Source organism: Microcaecilia unicolor, chromosome 14, assembly GCF_901765095.1.
Source record: "Microcaecilia unicolor chromosome 14, aMicUni1.1, whole genome shotgun sequence".
Taxonomy (NCBI): domain Eukaryota; kingdom Metazoa; phylum Chordata; class Amphibia; order Gymnophiona; family Siphonopidae; genus Microcaecilia; species Microcaecilia unicolor.
The window spans coordinates 39,599,481-39,616,721 of NC_044044.1; the positions used below are offsets into that span (position 1 = coordinate 39,599,481).

At 48.1% G+C, this 17,241-nt stretch overlaps 1 protein-coding gene and 1 long non-coding RNA gene across 4 annotated transcripts in view; one reads left to right on the forward strand and one right to left on the reverse strand.

The window, feature by feature from the left end:
* On the forward strand, positions 1-15,664 carry RIT1 (Ras like without CAAX 1). 3 transcript variants are annotated; one of them, XM_030188218.1, is made up of 6 exons: positions 1-96; positions 5,660-5,793; positions 10,111-10,167; positions 12,645-12,718; positions 13,066-13,257; positions 14,532-15,664. In XM_030188218.1, exons 1-6 carry the CDS (start codon positions 65-67, stop codon positions 14,760-14,762), a joined length of 720 nt encoding a protein of 239 aa, XP_030044078.1. In that variant the 5' UTR covers positions 1-64; the 3' UTR covers positions 14,763-15,664. The 3 variants fall into 3 exon arrangements, with proteins under 3 accessions (XP_030044078.1, XP_030044080.1, XP_030044079.1); XM_030188220.1 differs by lacking the exon at positions 1-96 and adding an exon at positions 210-372; XM_030188219.1 differs by lacking the exon at positions 1-96 and adding an exon at positions 2,328-2,341.
* Positions 14,826-17,241, reverse strand: part of LOC115458331 — an 8,312-nt gene continuing 5,896 nt past the window's right edge. Inside the window, exons 2-3 of the long non-coding RNA XR_003940039.1 lie at positions 15,395-15,401; positions 14,826-14,840 (exon numbers count right to left, since the gene is read on the reverse strand). This is a non-coding gene — a long non-coding RNA (uncharacterized LOC115458331). The remainder of the gene's footprint in view (positions 14,841-15,394; positions 15,402-17,241) is intronic.

The following is a 17,241-nucleotide window of genomic DNA, read 5'->3' on the forward strand; positions in this document are numbered from 1 at the left end:
TGGTCCGGAGCAGAGAGAGAGAGAGGGGAGGAGAGGACGCAGCGAGCGGCGGGTGGTGTTCGCCATGTCTGCAGGGAGCGCTCGGGCGAGCGGCGGGTGAGAGGACGGGAGGCGGCGCCTCGGGGGGAGGGGGAGAGAGAGAGAGGAGGCCGGGGGGGGGGAGGGGAACCGCAGCCCCTCCGGATCCCGCTCGACAATCGACAGCTCCTCCTCGATGACGTCATAATGTGGAAGGGGCGTGTCTTAGGGGGGTTTAAGAGCCTGGAAAGGTGTCACCAGCAGCTTCATTTCCATGGAACATAGTAGATGAGGGCAGAAAAAGACCTGACTAGTCCGTCCAGTCTGCCCAACAAGATAAACTCATGGTATAAGGTATGATACGTATACTTGGCCTTGATTTGTCCTTTCCATAGAAACAGGGGTGGACTCTCTTCCCCCCTCCCCCACACACTCCCCAGTCCAACCTTGAAAGGCCTTGGTGGTCTGGGGGCTTCTTCCTGCCCGCTGCCCAGACTAGACCCGTGAGACTACCACGGCGACACCGGGCAGAGTGGCTGCAGTGGGCAGGAAAGAGCGGGATTCTTTCCTGCCCCCGAAGAAGCCACTAGACCACCCCTCAAGGTAGAACTGGGAAGGGGAAGGACCCACTGAAGCTCTGTGGCGTGTGGGAGAGGGGTGGTGGGGCGGCGGGCAGCGGCCAGGGAGGCCCCCAATGACCCAGGTCACTGTAAGTCTGTCTGACACTGGCCTCGTTCTCCACTTATGGAACCTGAATCCGTCCAGCCGTTTTGGTAAACCCAAAACAATGCAATTGAAGGTTAACAAGTTCCACCTACTGGCTTCAGCCCACATAATGGGTCAGATAAGCTCATGGTGTCTAGTGTTGATCCCATGCAACCTCTCCCATCTCTGTAGCCATGCTGCCTGCAGGTCCCAAAATGTCCAGGACTAGCCTAAAATCTCCCTCTTGGAAAGAGTAACTTGGCAGCTCTGTAGCCAGATTCACTAGAGACACTTTTGGCTATTCTTGGTTTTGGGCTGTGTGGGATTTGTAGTAGTGCCTTCTTCCACCAGTACTGCAGACTTCCTCATGCATCGGGGTAGTATTTTTAGAAATCGAGGGCTGGTGTAAACTGTTCCTACTGGTGTCCTAATGTATATGGGCAGCAGTTTGCTATTTGTGGCCCTTGATGGTAGCCCTGCAGGTCCTGTAATGTGAAATGTGCCTTCTAGACTTGGCATGTGTGAGGAAGGAGGAAATCCTTCATTCACTGGGAAAGAAATATCAGAGATGCCAAGGTACCAGACTTTGGGACAGTCCTAGATTTCTGACCTCCCCATTATGCTCATATCACCCCTCTCCTCAAGTCACTTCACTGGCTTCTGATCAGGTACCACATCCAGTTCAAGCTTCTCCTTCTAACCTACAAATGCACTGAGTCTGCAGCCCCTCATAACCTCTCTACCCTCATCTCCCCTTACGTTCCCACCCGTAACCTCCGCTCACAGGACAAATCACTCCTTTCAGTACCCTTCTCCACCACCGCCAACTCCAAGCTCCGCCCTTTCTGCCTCGCCTCGCCTCACCCTATGCTTGGAATAAACTCCCTGAGCCCATACGTCAAGCCCCTTCCCTGCCCATCTTCAAATCCTCACTCAAAGCCCACCTCTTCAATGTCACTTTCAGCACCTAACCATTGTACCTCTATCCAGGAAATCTAGACTGCCTCAATCTTGATTGACTGCACTTTTTGTCCTTTAGATTGTAAGCTCCTTTGAACAGGGACTGTCCTTCTTTGTTAGATTGTACAGCGCTGCGTAACCCTAGTAGCGCTTTAGAAATGTTAAGTAGTAGTAGAATGCATTTTGAGACTTGTAGGAATGATTTCAATGGACAGGATCAGGCACTACGAATTGCACATTGCCTTGGGATGCAGTTTAAAAGCAGGACTAGCTCCAGCCTGGCACTGGGAAACTTGGCATGTTGGGAAATGGCGCGCGCGAGTAGCATCTGGCTGCGCCTCCCCGTATCACTGTCAATTGGACAATGCTTTTACCAATAAAGTTTCCTGACTTTGAATCAGAGGGAGAGAGGACGGGGGAAGAATGCCAAGCAAGCATGCGCAGAAGAACTCAGGCAGGCCCCGGCCGTCACGCGCGCGCCTGCCTGGCTCTCTGGCTGCTGTTGCTGGGGGTGACGGGGTGCGCGCACGCGTTGCCTGAGGCCGGAACGAACGGACTGACGCCGGGCAGAGGCGACCTCCCCTTCCGCCAGCGCAGCGGTGGTCGGGTCGGGGCCTTTCGGCGTCTGCTACCCAGCTCCTGGAGACGCCATTTTCTGGTAATTTCAGTGAGAGCGTAGCGCGTCCCGGGGGGAGCAGGAGGCGGCCTGAGTAGCTCCAGCCAGGGTTGCCACTCCAGTGAGTCACTAACCCAACCTACCTCCTGGGAAGGGGGAGGGAAGACCTACTTAGTGCCATTAGGGTGGTGCTTTGGGGGGGGTTAGTCACATTTGCTCCTCTCTCTATTCTGCCCTTGCTAAATCTGGGGGGGGGGGGGTCACCCTGTGCTCCTCCCTCTGTTCTGCCCTTGCTAAATCTGGGGGGAGGGGGGGCTGTGCCATTATGAGGCTGGTGATGGGGTTATTCTTTCCACCTGGGATCACTAATACCCCTTTTCCTCACTGTCCTTGCCAAATCTGAGCAGATGCTGTTCTAGTAGCATTATAGACATGACAGTTGCACATGTGTCTATGGTTTAAGTTATTATCACGGGGGGGGGGGGGGGGGTACTGATACTCCTCCAGTTGGGGTGGGGGAGGCAGTAATATAGCCAGTGTACCTGAATGTTACTCACCTTGAGCTACTACTGAAAAAGGTGTGAGCAAATCCCCAAAATAAGCCCCTTCTCCACCTGCTATTTGAAATCTGTTACCAATAGAAATCAACCAAAATAAAACATGGAAAAGAAAATAAGATGATACCTTTTTTATTGGACATAACTTAGTACATTTCCTGATTAGCTTTCGAAGGTTGCCCTTCGTCAGATCGGAAAAGCTTTCAGGCTTCCTGAAAGTGGGTAGGGGGATTTATGTAGCTTTTTGCTTCTTGGGCGGAAACCTGTTGTCCAGGGTGAGAATCTGTTCTTTTAAGATGAGGAAAAGTTACTCATATATAGAGAGATACAGATCTATATAGAAATGCCATCATGACATAGTTAAAAATTAAATCTATATACAGATGTATTGCTGCAGGGGGAGACTATCCAAAATGTTTTATGTGTTAATGGGCAACACCCTTGTTTTCATGTTCTTCCTTACAGGCACTGTTGTATCAACATTGATCGCTCTAATCTCAGATCTGAAAGAGCTCTGGGTTTAGAAAAGAATTGTAGCATAGAATACAGTAGGGTTGGTGTTAAACATTCAGGCACCCAGGACAGCAGCTGGGGAGGAATTCAATTCAAGCTACTCCTTCTCACCTACAAATCCACTCAATCTGCCGCCCCTCACTACCTCTCTACCCCCATCTCCCCTTACGCTCCTACCCATAACCTCCGCTCACAGGACAAATCCCTCCTCTCAGTACCCTTCTCCACCACCGCCAACTCCAGGCTCCGCTCATTCTGCCTCGCCTCACCCTATGCTTGGAACAACCTTCCTGAGCCCTTACGCCAAGCCCCCTCCCTGCCCATCTTCAAGTCTTTGCTTAAAACCCACCTCTTCAATGCTGCATTCGGCACCTAACTCTTACCGTTCACTAAATCCAGACTGCCCCTTTCGGACTGACTGTTCACTTGTCTTTTAGATTGTAAGCTCTTTGAGCAGGGACTGTCCTTCTATGTTAAATTGTACAGCGCTGCGTAACTCTAGTAGCGCTTTAGAAATGTTAAATAGTAGTAGTAGGGATCCCGCATGCCTGCCTCAACATCAACCCCAGAAGGGAAAGAGGTGGTTAGACTAAATGTGTGACTGGAATTGAAAGGCATGTATTGAGTTTAAAAGAACCCACTTCCACTTTTCATTCCTCTGAATGAAATGAGAATGGAGACGAGACCCATAAAAATGCAGCATGTCAAAACAGGCCTGACCTGGGATGAGCTGGCAAACTCGTTGCTAATATCAGACAATATCATCAAATGCTATAAAACAGGGCCTTTCAGGTTTTGTTTGCCTTGCAGTTTCTTAATGCTGTTGGATGTCATTTGCATGGAACACAAAGGGAAGTTTAACTCTAAACATTTTCTAAAAAGTACTGGTGGGGAGGAGGAAGGGTTGGTGGTTGGGAGGCGGGGCTAGTGCTGGGCAGACTTATACGGTCTGTGCCAGAGCCGGTGGTGGGAGGTGGGGCTGGTGGTTGGGAGGCGGGGATAGTGCTGGGCAGACTTATAGGGTCTGTGCCAGAGCCGGTGGTGGGAGGCGGGGACAGTGCTGGACAGATTTATACGGTCTGTGCCAGAGCCGGTGGTGGGAGGCGGGACTGGTGGTTGGGAAGTGGGGATGGTGCTGGGCAGACTTATACGGTCTGTGCCAGAGCCGGTGGTTGGGAGACGGGGATAGTGCTGGGCAGACTTATAGGGTCTGTGCCAGAGCCGGTGGTGGGAGGCAGGGATAGTGCTGGGCAGACTTATATGGTCTGTGCCAGAGCTGGTGGTGGGAGGCGGGGCGGGTGGTTGGGCGGCAGGGATAGTGCTGGGCAGATTTATACGGTCTGTGCCAGAACTGATGGTGGGAGGCGGGGATAGTGCTGGGCAGACTTATACGGTCTGTGCCAGAGCCGGTGGTGGGAGGTGGGGCTGGTGGTTGGGAGGCGGGGAAAGTGCTGGGCAGACTTACACGGTCTGTGCCCGGAAAAGGACAGGTACAAATCAAGGTAAGGTATACACATATCAGTTTATCTTGTTGGGCAGACTGGATGGACCGTGCAGGTCTTTTTCTGCCGTCATCTGCTATGTTACTATATGTTACTATGTTTGCTGAGCTGTCACCTGCATGTTGGCAGGACCAAAACAATCTTAAGATCTTTACTGATGTTTCCCAGAAGTCCAGAAAAAGGAAGTTAATTTTAGGAAACATCATGTGATTCTGTCCCAAGCTAGAAGCAGCTAGTGTGCTTGTAAATAACACCAGGCTCAACAAAATGACACACACTTTGGTCTGGTAAGAAACATATTTCTGTTCCCACTGAAAGATTGAAGCATTCTGCATTATGGAGAAACTGTCTTGATATTGAGTGCCAAGAACAGAAATATTCTTTATGGTGGTGTCCGGTTTTTTTTTTTTTGTTACAAATTATTTTCTCATATATGTTGTCCTTAATCCACTGTTGGAGTAATTCTCCAAAAGTGTGTTCATTTGATTGTGAGTGGACCCATGGCACCTTTAATTTCCTGTCTCATGTAGCTTCTTGCCAAGCTTGGAGCTGTGGACCTTTCCATTTAGTACAGAGAGTTACCCATGGAAAAATCTCAACACCCACTCGTGTGAATCCATTAACGTTGGAGAGCAATTGTATTTAAAAAACCTGCCGTTTTCTTATTGCCCAGCTCTGGAGGTAGAGTCGGGTTTGAATAAGATATGATCAGGAGCAAAGTTTGTAAAGTTTGTAGCAGGCAAAACAAAACTCTTGCTTTCCAAGCCTCTTTTGTGGGATTTTTGCAGACTCTGCTACAGAGACATCAAGTATTCTGGCGAGATGGATTCTTCTGTTGGCCGACAGACCGGTACCGCCAGCAACATTCAGTCCCGCGAGTATAAGCTTGTGATGCTTGGAGCTGGTGGTGTTGGGAAAAGTGGTATGTTCATTTTGTTACACTAGGCCGACTTAAGCATAGGCTGGTTTTCATGGTTATGATGAGACCTAACATTTTTTTCTTATTTTTTATTGAAATATTTCCTTGATTACATTTCAAAATTAATATACCGGGGGGGGGGGGGGGATGAGAAAAAAACCATTAAAACAAGTAATAATATTCATATCTTAGTTCCCATTATAAGAGAAGCGAACTGGTACCATTAATCAAAATATAAATTAAAACAAAAAAAAAGATTTGAAGCACCTAACTATCAATTCATACAAGTTAACACCTCAATCAACTAACCACCCCCCTCCCTGCCAACAAGAGACATCGCATTTTAGATCAGAGGAGGAGAAAAATTGCTCTGCTTTCTTACTCTGTCAGGTCAGTCCTACTCAGCTGTGCAACTTACTTTAAACAGTATTCTACTGTTGCAGTGTTTCTGCTTATCAAAATCCTTCCTCGGTGACTTTGACTACTTGTTTGGGTATTAGTTTGAGTCATTGGTTGTTTATTGTATACTAGCAAAAGAGACCCGTTTCTGAGCAAGTGAAACAGGCGCTAGCAAGGTTTTCGTCGCCAACACCCCCCCCCCCCCCTCCCTGCCCAACCCCTTCGTTCTGCCATTGCTCTGCTCTCAACATCTTGACGTTTGACGCGAGGGCGGGGCCCGGAGCGATTTCACACACACCCCCCCCCCCCGCCTCCCTCCCTGTGAACCCCTTGGTTGTTCTGCCATCAAGGTTTTCGTCGCCAACACCCTCCCCCCTCCCTGCCCAACCCCTTCGTTCTGCCATTGCTCCGCTCTCAACGTCATGATGTTTGACACGAGGGTGGGGCCAGGAGCGATGTCGCAACCCCCCCCCCCCCCCCGCCTCCCTCCCTGTGAACCCCTTGGTTCTTCCATCAAGGTTTTCGTCGGCAACACCCCTCCCTGCCTCCCTCCCTCCCTGCCAACCCCTTTGTTGTTCTGGCATTGCTCCGCCCTCAACGTCATGACGTTTGACGCAAGGGCGGGGCCCGGAGCGATTCCCTCCCTCCCCCCGCCTCCCTCCCTCCCAACCCCTTCTTTGTTCTGCCATTGCTCCACCCTCGAGGGCGGGGCCCGGAGCAATTTTGGTGGCTTCACCACCACGAACCTTCGAACCTTTTTGAAGGAAGTCAGGGCTTGGCTTCACTGACGTCACTGTCTTCAGAACATTGAGGGTGAGTTTTATATATATAGATGTTTTCCAGTTTGGTACAGCTGATGTGCTTTTTCTTCAGCTGTAGCTTTGGGTTTGTTGAGCTCATATCATTCTAAAGCTGTACAAACTGCAGAAAGCTGGTGCATGCCACTCTTACAGTCACTGGGATGGGTTATCAACTTGGACAAGAGTCGTCTTCTGCCATCTCAATCTCGAGTATCTCGGGGTGGTTTTTGACACGGTGCATGGCAGGGTGTTTTTGCCCAGCCAGGGACGGGGCAAGCTGAGGGGCTCAGATTGTTCAGTTCCTTCAATCCCCCACGTCCAGAGTGTGGGATTATGCACAGGTGTTGAAGTCTATGGCGGAGACGTTGGAGGTGGTACATTGGGCTCATATGCGCCCCTTACAGCTCTCCCTATTATCACGTTGGATCCCGGTGTCCCAGTATTATGAGTGATGCTTCTGATCGTTGCCAGTGGTGAAGACCTGGTGGTTACGTGCGAGCAATCTGACTCATGAGGTTCCATTGGCTTCCTCCGATTGAGTAGGAAGCGCATTTTCAGTCCCAGTACACTCAGGGATTCTGGTTGGAAGTCGAGTCTCTTTGGTCCATCAATCGCTTGGAACTCTGGGCGTTCACCCACCTGGTAGAGGGAAAACCGGTGTGAGTGTTCTCAGACAACATGACGATGGTAGCTTATATCAGCCCCCAGGAGGGCACTCGCAGCTCGGCGCTGGCCCATGAGGCAAATTTGCTAATGATTTGGACGGAGCGTCATTTATCTCAGCTGTTGGCAGCTCACATAGCGGGAACGCAGAATATGACAGCCGACTTTCTCAGTCGGCACAATGTGGACCTGGGGGAATAGGAGCTATTGGAGGCAGGCCTTCTGCTTGCTCGTGCAGAAGTGGAGGGTTCCAGTGATGTGGCGACGCACCGCAGTGGAAAAGCCCCTAGGTTTTTCAGTAGGAAGCGGAGCTATGGGTCAGAGTGCATCGACGCCCTGCTGCAGCAGTGGCCAGTGTCCAGCCTCCTCTATGTGTTTCCCCAGTGGCTGCTCATTGGCCAAGTTCTTCACCGCATTCAAAATCATCGAGGACGAGTACTTCTCATTGCTCCGGACTGGCCATGTCGGACGTGGTATGCGGACCTGGTGATTCTGTTGCTCGATCAGCCCTTCCACCGGCTCCGGGTCTCCTGTGCCAGGGTCCCCTGGTTATGGATGATCCCTCCCCCTTTGGTCTTATGGCCTGGCTCTTGAGTGGTCGAAGTTGAGGAAGAAGGGGTACTCGGATGAGGTTACTGCTACCTTACTTCGCGCTAAAAAGTGGTCTATGTCGGCGACTTACGCATAGGTGTGGCGCTTTTTTGAGACCACCTGCTTCACCAGAGCTTGGTCTCCCTAGAGCAGATTTTGCCTTTCTTGCAGGAGGGTTTGACGAAGGGTTTGGCAGTCAGCTAGCTGCGAGAGTAAGTAGTGGCATTTGTCTGCTATAGAGGCAGGGTTGCGGGCTCCTCCCTGGCTTTGCATCCAGATGTCATCCAGTTTATTAAGGGGGTTACACAGCTGCGCTGTCTGCTGGCTTGACTGAGTCCACCATGGAACCTTAATTTGGTTCTGCGGTCCTTGCAGGGGGTGCCCTTTGAGCCTTTGTGGAGAGGCACCCTGAAAGATCTCACTCTGAAATCAGTGTTTCTGGTTGTACTCTCATTTGTGTGAAAAGTGTCGGAGCTTCAGGCTGTCTCTTGCAGGGAACCCTTTTTGGAGGGTTTTTTCGGCAGCAGGGGTCACAGTGTGTACGTTGCTGTCTTTTTTTTCTCCAAAGGCGGTCTCCACGTTTCATCTGAATCAGCCCCTCTTTCTGTCTTTTTTTGCAGGGACCAGTATCTAGAAGGCTTTTCTTGATTACGTGTCCTTCTACAATACTTGGCTTTGACAAATGATTTCCATCTTTCAGATCCTTTGGGGCCTCGCAGAGGTGAAGCGGCTTCTAAGGCGATGATTTCTCGTTGGGTTAAGTAGAGGAGTGTGGTAGTCGAGGAAGAAGGGTGACCTTCGAAAGCTAATCAAGAAATGTATTAAGTTATGTCCAATAAAAAAGGTATCATCTTATTTTCCTTTCCATGTTTTATTTTGTTTGATTTCTATCGTTAGGTTAAGGAAGCTATCGCTTCAGCGTATGTTCTGGCAGGTCGCACACCACCGGTGGGCCTTTGCGCGCATTCCACTTGGGTGTTGGCTTCTTGGGCGCTGTTTCGCCTAGTGGCTCTGGGTGACATCTGTAGGGCAGCAACCTGGGCATTGACGCATACTTTTGTTAAACATTATCGCATAGATATGGCCGCCAGCATGGAGGCGGCGTTTGGGGTTTTGGTTCTCCAACCAGTTTAGGTACTGCTTTGCTATATCCCACCTGTCTCTGGATTCATCTGCTGCTGACACTAAGGAAGGAAAAATGTTATCTTAGCTGATAATTTTCTTTCCTTTAGTCGTAGCAGATGAATCCAGAGTACCACCCCGAGCTGACATGGACGGAGCTGGGGGAGTCGGGTGTCAAAGAAGTGCGCGCTGCAATTGTGTTGTTCATTGTTTCTTGTCTGTTTTCGTGGTTTTGTTTACATGGATATGGGAGGGGGTTGTGAGGAAGGAGAGGTGTGGCTTTGACATATTCTGTCCTGTGCTTTGTTATGAGAAATACTGAGGGTTCCAGGAGTACACCGTCCAATGTGCCAGAGTACAAATCGGTGCTCTTTATCTCCACCTGCTGGTAGATAGGTGGCTTGTGACTATCTACCAGCTGTGGCTAAAGGAAAGAAAATTATCAGGTAAGATAAATATTTTGTTGTTGTACATACACGGGTGGTAACTTGTATGAATTGATGCGTGTGTTAGACTTTACGAATGAAAATTAAAATGTAATGTTTCCCGACAAAGGCTAGCACTAATGCTCAGCAGGAAAACTAAGCTCGTGCTGAAGGTACCGAAGCCTAGTGAAAAGGCGGTCTGTGTTTGGTTAAAGGATGTAGACGTTTGCTTCACTTCCGATCACTGGTGATCATTGCACAGATTAGAACCTGAGAATGCCCACTGTTCTTTACCACTGATCTTGTCTTTTCATGGGCAGCAATGACGATGCAGTTTATCAGTCATCGGTTTCCGGAAGACCACGACCCCACCATTGGTAAGAGAGTCCGTTCTGCCTCAGTGAAATGGTTAAAAATGCTGCTGGACTTAGTATTACCTGAATGTGCTTTTAATAAAGAAGTGATTACAGAACAGAACAAGGGGGGATGAGTGTGACTATTTTTCATCACATTGGCTAGTGCTGGTTAGCACTGAATAAGTTTCTTCCAGACACCTTGCACTAAGGAGCCTTTTTGCTAAAGTTTAGAGCATGCTAATGGAATTATTATTATTAGTTACATTTGTATCCCACATTTTCCCACCTTTTTGCAAGCTCAATGTGGCTTACGTATTACCGTTACCGGCATTAGCCGATTCCGGTCTGAACAAATACATGGTATGAATGAATACAAAGTGATATTGTGGTAGAATGAGGTACATGTATGGTAGGTACAATTGGGGGGAAGTTAGGGAGAGGGGGAGGAAGAGTCAGGTAATGTCCGTTACGGTCTTTGGTTATATTGTGTCGCAAGTGTCCAGGTATTTTATGTTGGGTCAGTGGAGTATGCTCTTCTGAACAGGTCCGTCTTTAGTGCTTTCCGAACATTTAGGTGGTCGAGCGTAGTTTTTACTGCTTTTGGTAGTGCGTTCCATAGTTGTGCGCTTAAGTAGGAAAAGCTGGATGCATAGGTGGATTTGTATTTGAGTCCTTTGCTGCCTGGTAGTGGAGGTTTAGGTATGATCGTGCAGATTTTGTAGTGTTTCTGGTTGGCAGGTTGATGAGGTCTGTCATGTATCCCGGTGCCTCGCCGTAAATAATTTTATGAACAGTTGTGCAGATTTTGAAAGTGATGCGTTCTTTGATTGGTAGCCAATGTAGTTTTTCTCGGAGTGGTTTGGCGCTGTCAAAACGGGTTTTTCCAAATATAAGCCTGGCTGCTGTGTTTTGGGCGGTCTGAAGTTTCTTTATGATTTGATCTTTGCATCCCGCATAGATTCCGTTACAGTAGGTCTGCGTGGCTTAGTACCATTGACTGCATCAGAATTAATACACTCAATGGAGTGGAGGAGTGGCCTAGTGGTTAGGGTGGTGGACTTTGGTCCTGGGGAACTGAGGAACTGAGTTGGATTCCCACTGAAGGCACAGGCAGCTCCTTGTGACTCTGGGCAAGTCACTTAACCCTCCATTGCCCCATGTAAGCCGCATTGAGCCTGCCATGAGTGGGAAAGCGCAGGGTACAAATGTAACAAAAATAAAATAGATACTATTGGAGATTCTACATGGAATGTTGCTACTATTGGAGATTCTAGATGGAATGTTGCTACTATTGGAGATTCTAAATGGAATGTTGCTGCTATTGGAGATTCTACATGGAATGTTGCTACTACTGGAGATTCTAGATGGAATGTTGCTACTATTGGAGATTCTAGATGGAATCTTGCTACTATTGGAGATTCTACATGGAATGCTGCTACTACTGGAGATTCTACATGGAATGTTGCTATTCCACTAGCAACATTCCATGTAGAAGGCTGCGCAGGCTTCTGTTTCTGTCAGACTCACAGAAGCAGAAGCCTGCGCGGCCACATTGGTGAGCTGCAAGGGCCGACTTCTACATGGAATGTTGGAATAGCAACATTCCATGTAGAATCTCAAATAGTAGCAACAGTGGAGGAGTGGCCTAGTGGTTAGGGTGGTGGACTTTGGTCCTGAGGAACTGAGTTGGATTCCCATTTCAGGCACAGGCAGCTCCTTGTGACTCTGGGCAAGTCACTTAACCCTCCATTGCCCCATGTAAGCCGCATTGAGCCTGCCATGAGTGGGAAAGCGCAGGGTACAAATGTAACAAAAATAAAATAGATACTATTGGAGATTCTACATGGAATGTTGCTACTCTTGGAGATTCTACATGGAATGTTGCTACTATTGGAGATTCTACATGGAATGTTGCTACTCTTGGAGATTCTACATGGAATGTTGCTATTTCACTAGCAACATTCCATGTAGAAGCCTGCGCGGCCACATTGGTGATCTGCAAGGGCTGACTTCAAGTGGAATAGCAACATTCCATGTAGAATCTCAAATAGTAGCAACAGTGGAGGAGTGGCCTAGTGGTTAGGGTGGTGGACTTTGGTCCCACTTCAGGCACAGGGAGCTCCTTGTGACTCTGGGCAAGTCACTTAACCCTCCATTGCCCCATGTAAGCTGCATTGAGCCTGGCGTGAGTGGGAAAGCGCGGGGTAGTTATAAAATGGGTTTCTTAGCATTTAGTCTGTGCTAATTCTGTTAGGGGGCCCTTTCACTGAAGCTGACTGCGCGCTATGTCACGGAGTTCGCTTTCAGAAAAGGAGATGAAGTTTGAGTTCAGGGCTGCATAGCCGTACCAAAACATCGTTGAAGTTATTTATAGAAATTGATGGGGAAAGGTTATTCTGACACCAATTAAAGTTTTTATCAGAAATATATGTTTAGATTATGGGGATTTTGTGTGTGTGTGCTGTTTTACTGAATGGATACATTTCCTCGTCTTTTAGAAGATGCCTATAAAATACAAATTCGGATAGATGATGAGCCAGCAAATCTGGATATCTTGGACACAGCTGGACAGGTAAGTCAGTGCCTCCTGCTGCCACCTTGTGTTAACTCCACAGACTGCACCCAGTATCGTGCTTAAAGTCAACCATTTTTCATTGTTCCTTCCTGCTGTAGTGATTTTGGGTGGATATATTGTTTGAAAACATGACTTGAGTGAAATTCTATCAGCAAACAAAGACCAACTGTCTCTCCCTCATCTCTCTGCCGTACTCTCTTTCATTGTTTGGTGAAGTCTGGATAACTGTTGTGCTTGTCCGCTTTCTTCAAATGTTTGCAGCTGTTGAACGCAAAGCGTGATGGGCCTGGCACAGTGACCAGCTTGTCTGCAAAAATTGAATTGCTGTCCTTTTGTACTCATAGGCGGAGTTCACAGCCATGAGGGACCAGTATATGAGAGCAGGTGAAGGATTTATCATCTGCTACTCAATTACGGATCGTCGGAGCTTCCATGAAGTGCGAGAGTTCAAACAGCTCATATATCGTGTCCGACGCACTGACAACACACCAGTAGTTCTCGTTGGGAACAAGTCGGATTTGGCCCAGCTCCGACAGGTAGTGGACACGTGAACAAAAATGTGTTTCCCGTGAATGAGATCTTTTGTTCTCCATGTGAGGGAATTGTTCAGAAAGTTCTGCTTTCTCTTCTAGCACTGTGGACTTTTGCATATTTTTTTTCCTTTCTACATAAATTACCATCCAATCAGTTATGCAATTACATTTTCATTTTGAAAAATTAGAAAAAAGGCCGTCCCAGAATGGGGGAAACTGGCCCGTCGCTGAACTCTTGCATTGGTCCTTTTGCTGAAACATCCAATAACACCTTCAAACAAGTAACATAGCAGATGACGGCAGAAAAAGACCTGCACGGTCCATCCAGTCTGCCCAACAAGATAAACTCATATGTGCTACTTTTTGTGTATACCTTACCTTGATTTGTACCTGTCCTTTTTAGGGCACAGACCGTGTAGTCTGCCCAGCACTATCCCCGCCTCCCAACCACCAGCCTCGCCTCCCACCACCGGTTCTGGCACAGACCGTATAAGTCTGCCCAGCTCTATCCCTGCCTCCCAACCACCAGCCTCGCCTCCCACCACCAGTTCTGGCACAGACCGTATAAGTCTGCCCAGCACTATCCCCGCCTCCCACCACCGGCTCTGGCACAGACCGTATCTGCCCAGCACTATCCTCTCCTCCCAACCACCAGCCCCACCTCCGGCTCTGGCACAGACCGTATAAGTCTGCCCAGCACTATCCCCGCCTCCCACCACCAGCTCTGGCACAGACCCTATAAGTCTGCCCAGCATCATCCCCGCCTCCCAACCACCAGCCCTGCCTCCCACCACCGGCTCTGGCACAGACCGTATAAGTCTGCCCAGCACTATCCCCGCCTCCCAACTATCAGCCCCACCTCCCACCACCAGCTCTGACACAGACCGTATAAGTCTGCCCAGCACTATCCCCGCCTCCCAACTACCAGTCCCACCTCCCACCACCAGCTCTGACACAGACCGTATAAGTCTGCCCAGCACTATCCCTGCCTCCCACCACCGGTTCTGACACAGACCGTATAAGTCTGCCCAGCACTATCCCCACTTCCCAACCACCAGCCCCGCCTCCAACCACTGGCTCTGGCACAGACCATATAGATTTATGCCAATGGCATGCTGATTACACAACTGTAATATTTGTTTGAGGGAATACGATAGGATTTCTAGTTAACACAATTTGGATTGGCCATTTTATCACATTAATCACTATTTTTGTGGCTGATCTATGATAGGGCAGTTCCATATTGTAACGCTTACTATGTGTTTCCTGTATGGTAGGTCTCTAAGCAAGAAGGCAGTGCTCTGGCCCGCGAGTTCAGCTGTCCCTTCTTTGAGACATCGGCTGCCTTCCGTTATTACATTGATGATGTGTTTCATGCCCTCGTGCGAGAAATTCGCAGGAAGGAGAAGGAAGCTGCACTCGCTCTGGAGAAAAAGTCCAAACCAAAAACCAGCGTCTGGAAGCGTTTGAAGTCGCCTTTCCGAAAGAAGAAGGATTCAGTGACTTGAAAAGAGAGAAAAGCACGTGAACTGCAAGATGTGACCAAACCCTCAGCACTAAGATATTACACATTCTATCATTATTATCTTAATTAAGAAAGCTAGTTACTGAAATCAGGCCCTGCAAGGGAAAGAACTATTACATATTTCTTGTTTATTTTATGGAAGTAATTTCCCTCTATTTAAAACTTACTTTTGCCTTGAACACTGGTTCCATGTTCATCTGAGACAATTCTAGTTTACATTTTAATATATTTAGCAGCTTGTGTCATTTAGTTACAGAGAGTAATAGCCATGTTATAACTGCTCTGGGAGCTCTTGCTGTGGAAGGGGACAGAGATCCCTCTGTCTTCTGAACTGTCTTTAGCTTTTCCTAGTTTAGGTGTGATGGAAACACACATCAGCTTTCAGTTAGCAGCCGGTCCCAAGAAGGCTTGAGCACTGTTGGCTCCATCCAGGACACGGTCACAGGTTTACAGAGCCGGCCCTGTAGGTTGGGAATGACAAAAGGCCTATGTGAAATAAGATTGTGCTCCCACGAATTCCAGGAAGCACAGCAGAAGTATTCAAGTCATGGCCCCTGTCAGATTCCTCAGAATTTGTGAATTACACTACACAGCTTGTTTCTACTGGTTTGGGACCAAAGCACTTGTCTGTCTTACCCCCCCCCCCCCCACCCCCACACACACTTCAAAAATGTGATGACTGTTCTGTATGGGGGATAGATTGTAGGAAGATTTGAGGTGAGTTAATAAACCTATGGATAGAAGTGAGCTAGTTGCTTTTCCATATCTGGCTTTTCAAAAGACATTTGACAAAGTCACAAATAAAGTGCCTCGTGAAAGACTCCCGAGGCAATGAAAAAGCCATGGGGTAGAAGGCCGTGTACTGTTGTGGATTGGGGAACTGCTGAAAAAGACAGGAAACAGAGTACGGTGACATGGCCAATTCTCCCGGTAGAGGAAGGGATTGGTCCTGAGATCAGTGCTTTTTAACATATTTATAAATGATGCTGAAATGGAATAAGAGTGATGTCATCACCTTTGCAGATGACACATAGGATTCAAAGTTGAGAAATTGCATGTGGATTGTGAGAGATTGGAGGAGGAACTTGGGAGACCAGAAGACTGGGCATCTAAATGGCAGATGAAATTCAGTGATGCACGTAGGGAAGAGTAACCCAAATTATAGCTACTTGGTGGTTAGTTTCACGTTAGGAGCCCTCACCCAGGAATGAAATGTAGACGCCATTGTGAAAATATGTTGAAATATTCTCAAATGTATCATGTACTGAGAAAGGCAAGTGAAATGCTCGTATCCCCTTAAAGAGGCTAGGGCTCTTCAGCTTGGACAAGAGATGGCTGAAGGGGGAGATAAAGATACAGGTCTACAAAATCCTGAGTAGAGTGGAATGGGTAAAATTAGGGGCGATGCCATGGAGTTATATTGTAATACTTTTACAACAAATCGTACAAAATATTTTTTGCATGGTGGAATTTGTTGCCATACTTTGTGGTAAAAGCGGTTAGTGTATCTGAGCCCTGAAAAAAAAAAAGGTTTTGAGACATTCCTACGGAAAAAGTCAGTAGACTGATATTAGAGTAGACCTTGGGAAAGCCACTGCCTTATCTCTGGGGGTTGGTAATGTGGAATTTAGCTACTTCCTGGGACTCTACCATATTCAAATATGATACAGACGTTCAAATATTTGAAAGGTATTAATCCGCAAACGAACCTTTTCCGGAGATGGGAAGGCGGTAGAACGAGAGGACATGAAATGAGGTTGAAGGGGGGCAGACTCAAGAAAAATGGCAGGAAGTATTTCTTCATGGAGAGAGTGGTGGATACTTGGAATGCCCTCCCGCGGGAGGTGGTGGAGATGAAAAAGGTATGCGTGGGATAAACATAAAGGAATCCTGTTCAGAAGGAATGGATCCTCAGAAGCTTAGCCGAGATTGGGTGGCAGAGCCGTGGGGGGAGGCGGGGCTGGTGGTTGGGAGGCGGGGATAGTGCTGGGCAGACTTCTACGGTCTGTGCCCTGAAAAGGACAGGTACAAATCAAGGTCAGGTATACACAAAAAGTAGCACATATGAGTTTATCTTGTTGGGCAGACTGGATGGACCGTGCAAGTCTTTTTCTGCCGTCATCTACTTTGATACTATGTTATTTGTGACGTGGATTGGCCACTTTTGGCCTGACCCAGTATGGCAGTTCTTATGTGATTTGGGGGCTTCTGGTGGCATTGAAAGGGGAGAATACATGATCCATCTCAGTGTTGGTTATATACGTTTATTAACGTGCCATATTTGCTAATGACAACCTATAATCACAAAGGTGCCTTTTTTCCAGATGCAGTGTAGGGAGTAGAGTTTGTTGCATGTAACCATGCCCAGCTGGTGTTTTGAGGAAATGTGTTATGTAGTGTCAGATGGCTGAGTTGAAGGAGAGCGAAGGCAGGAACTGTATTATTGCTCAGCTCCAGCTTAA

Bases quoted from the DNA above. Each gene is read 5' to 3' on its own strand.
- RIT1 (XM_030188218.1), top strand. From the start codon at position 65: ATGTCTGCAGGGAGCGCTCGGGCGAGCGGCGG. The intron at 97-5,659 runs GTGAGAGGACGG...GGATTTTTGCAG, and splicing joins AGCGCTCGGGCGAGCGGCGG to ACTCTGCTACAGAGACATCA. The intron at 12,719-13,065 runs GTAAGTCAGTGC...TTGTACTCATAG, and splicing joins TCTTGGACACAGCTGGACAG to GCGGAGTTCACAGCCATGAG.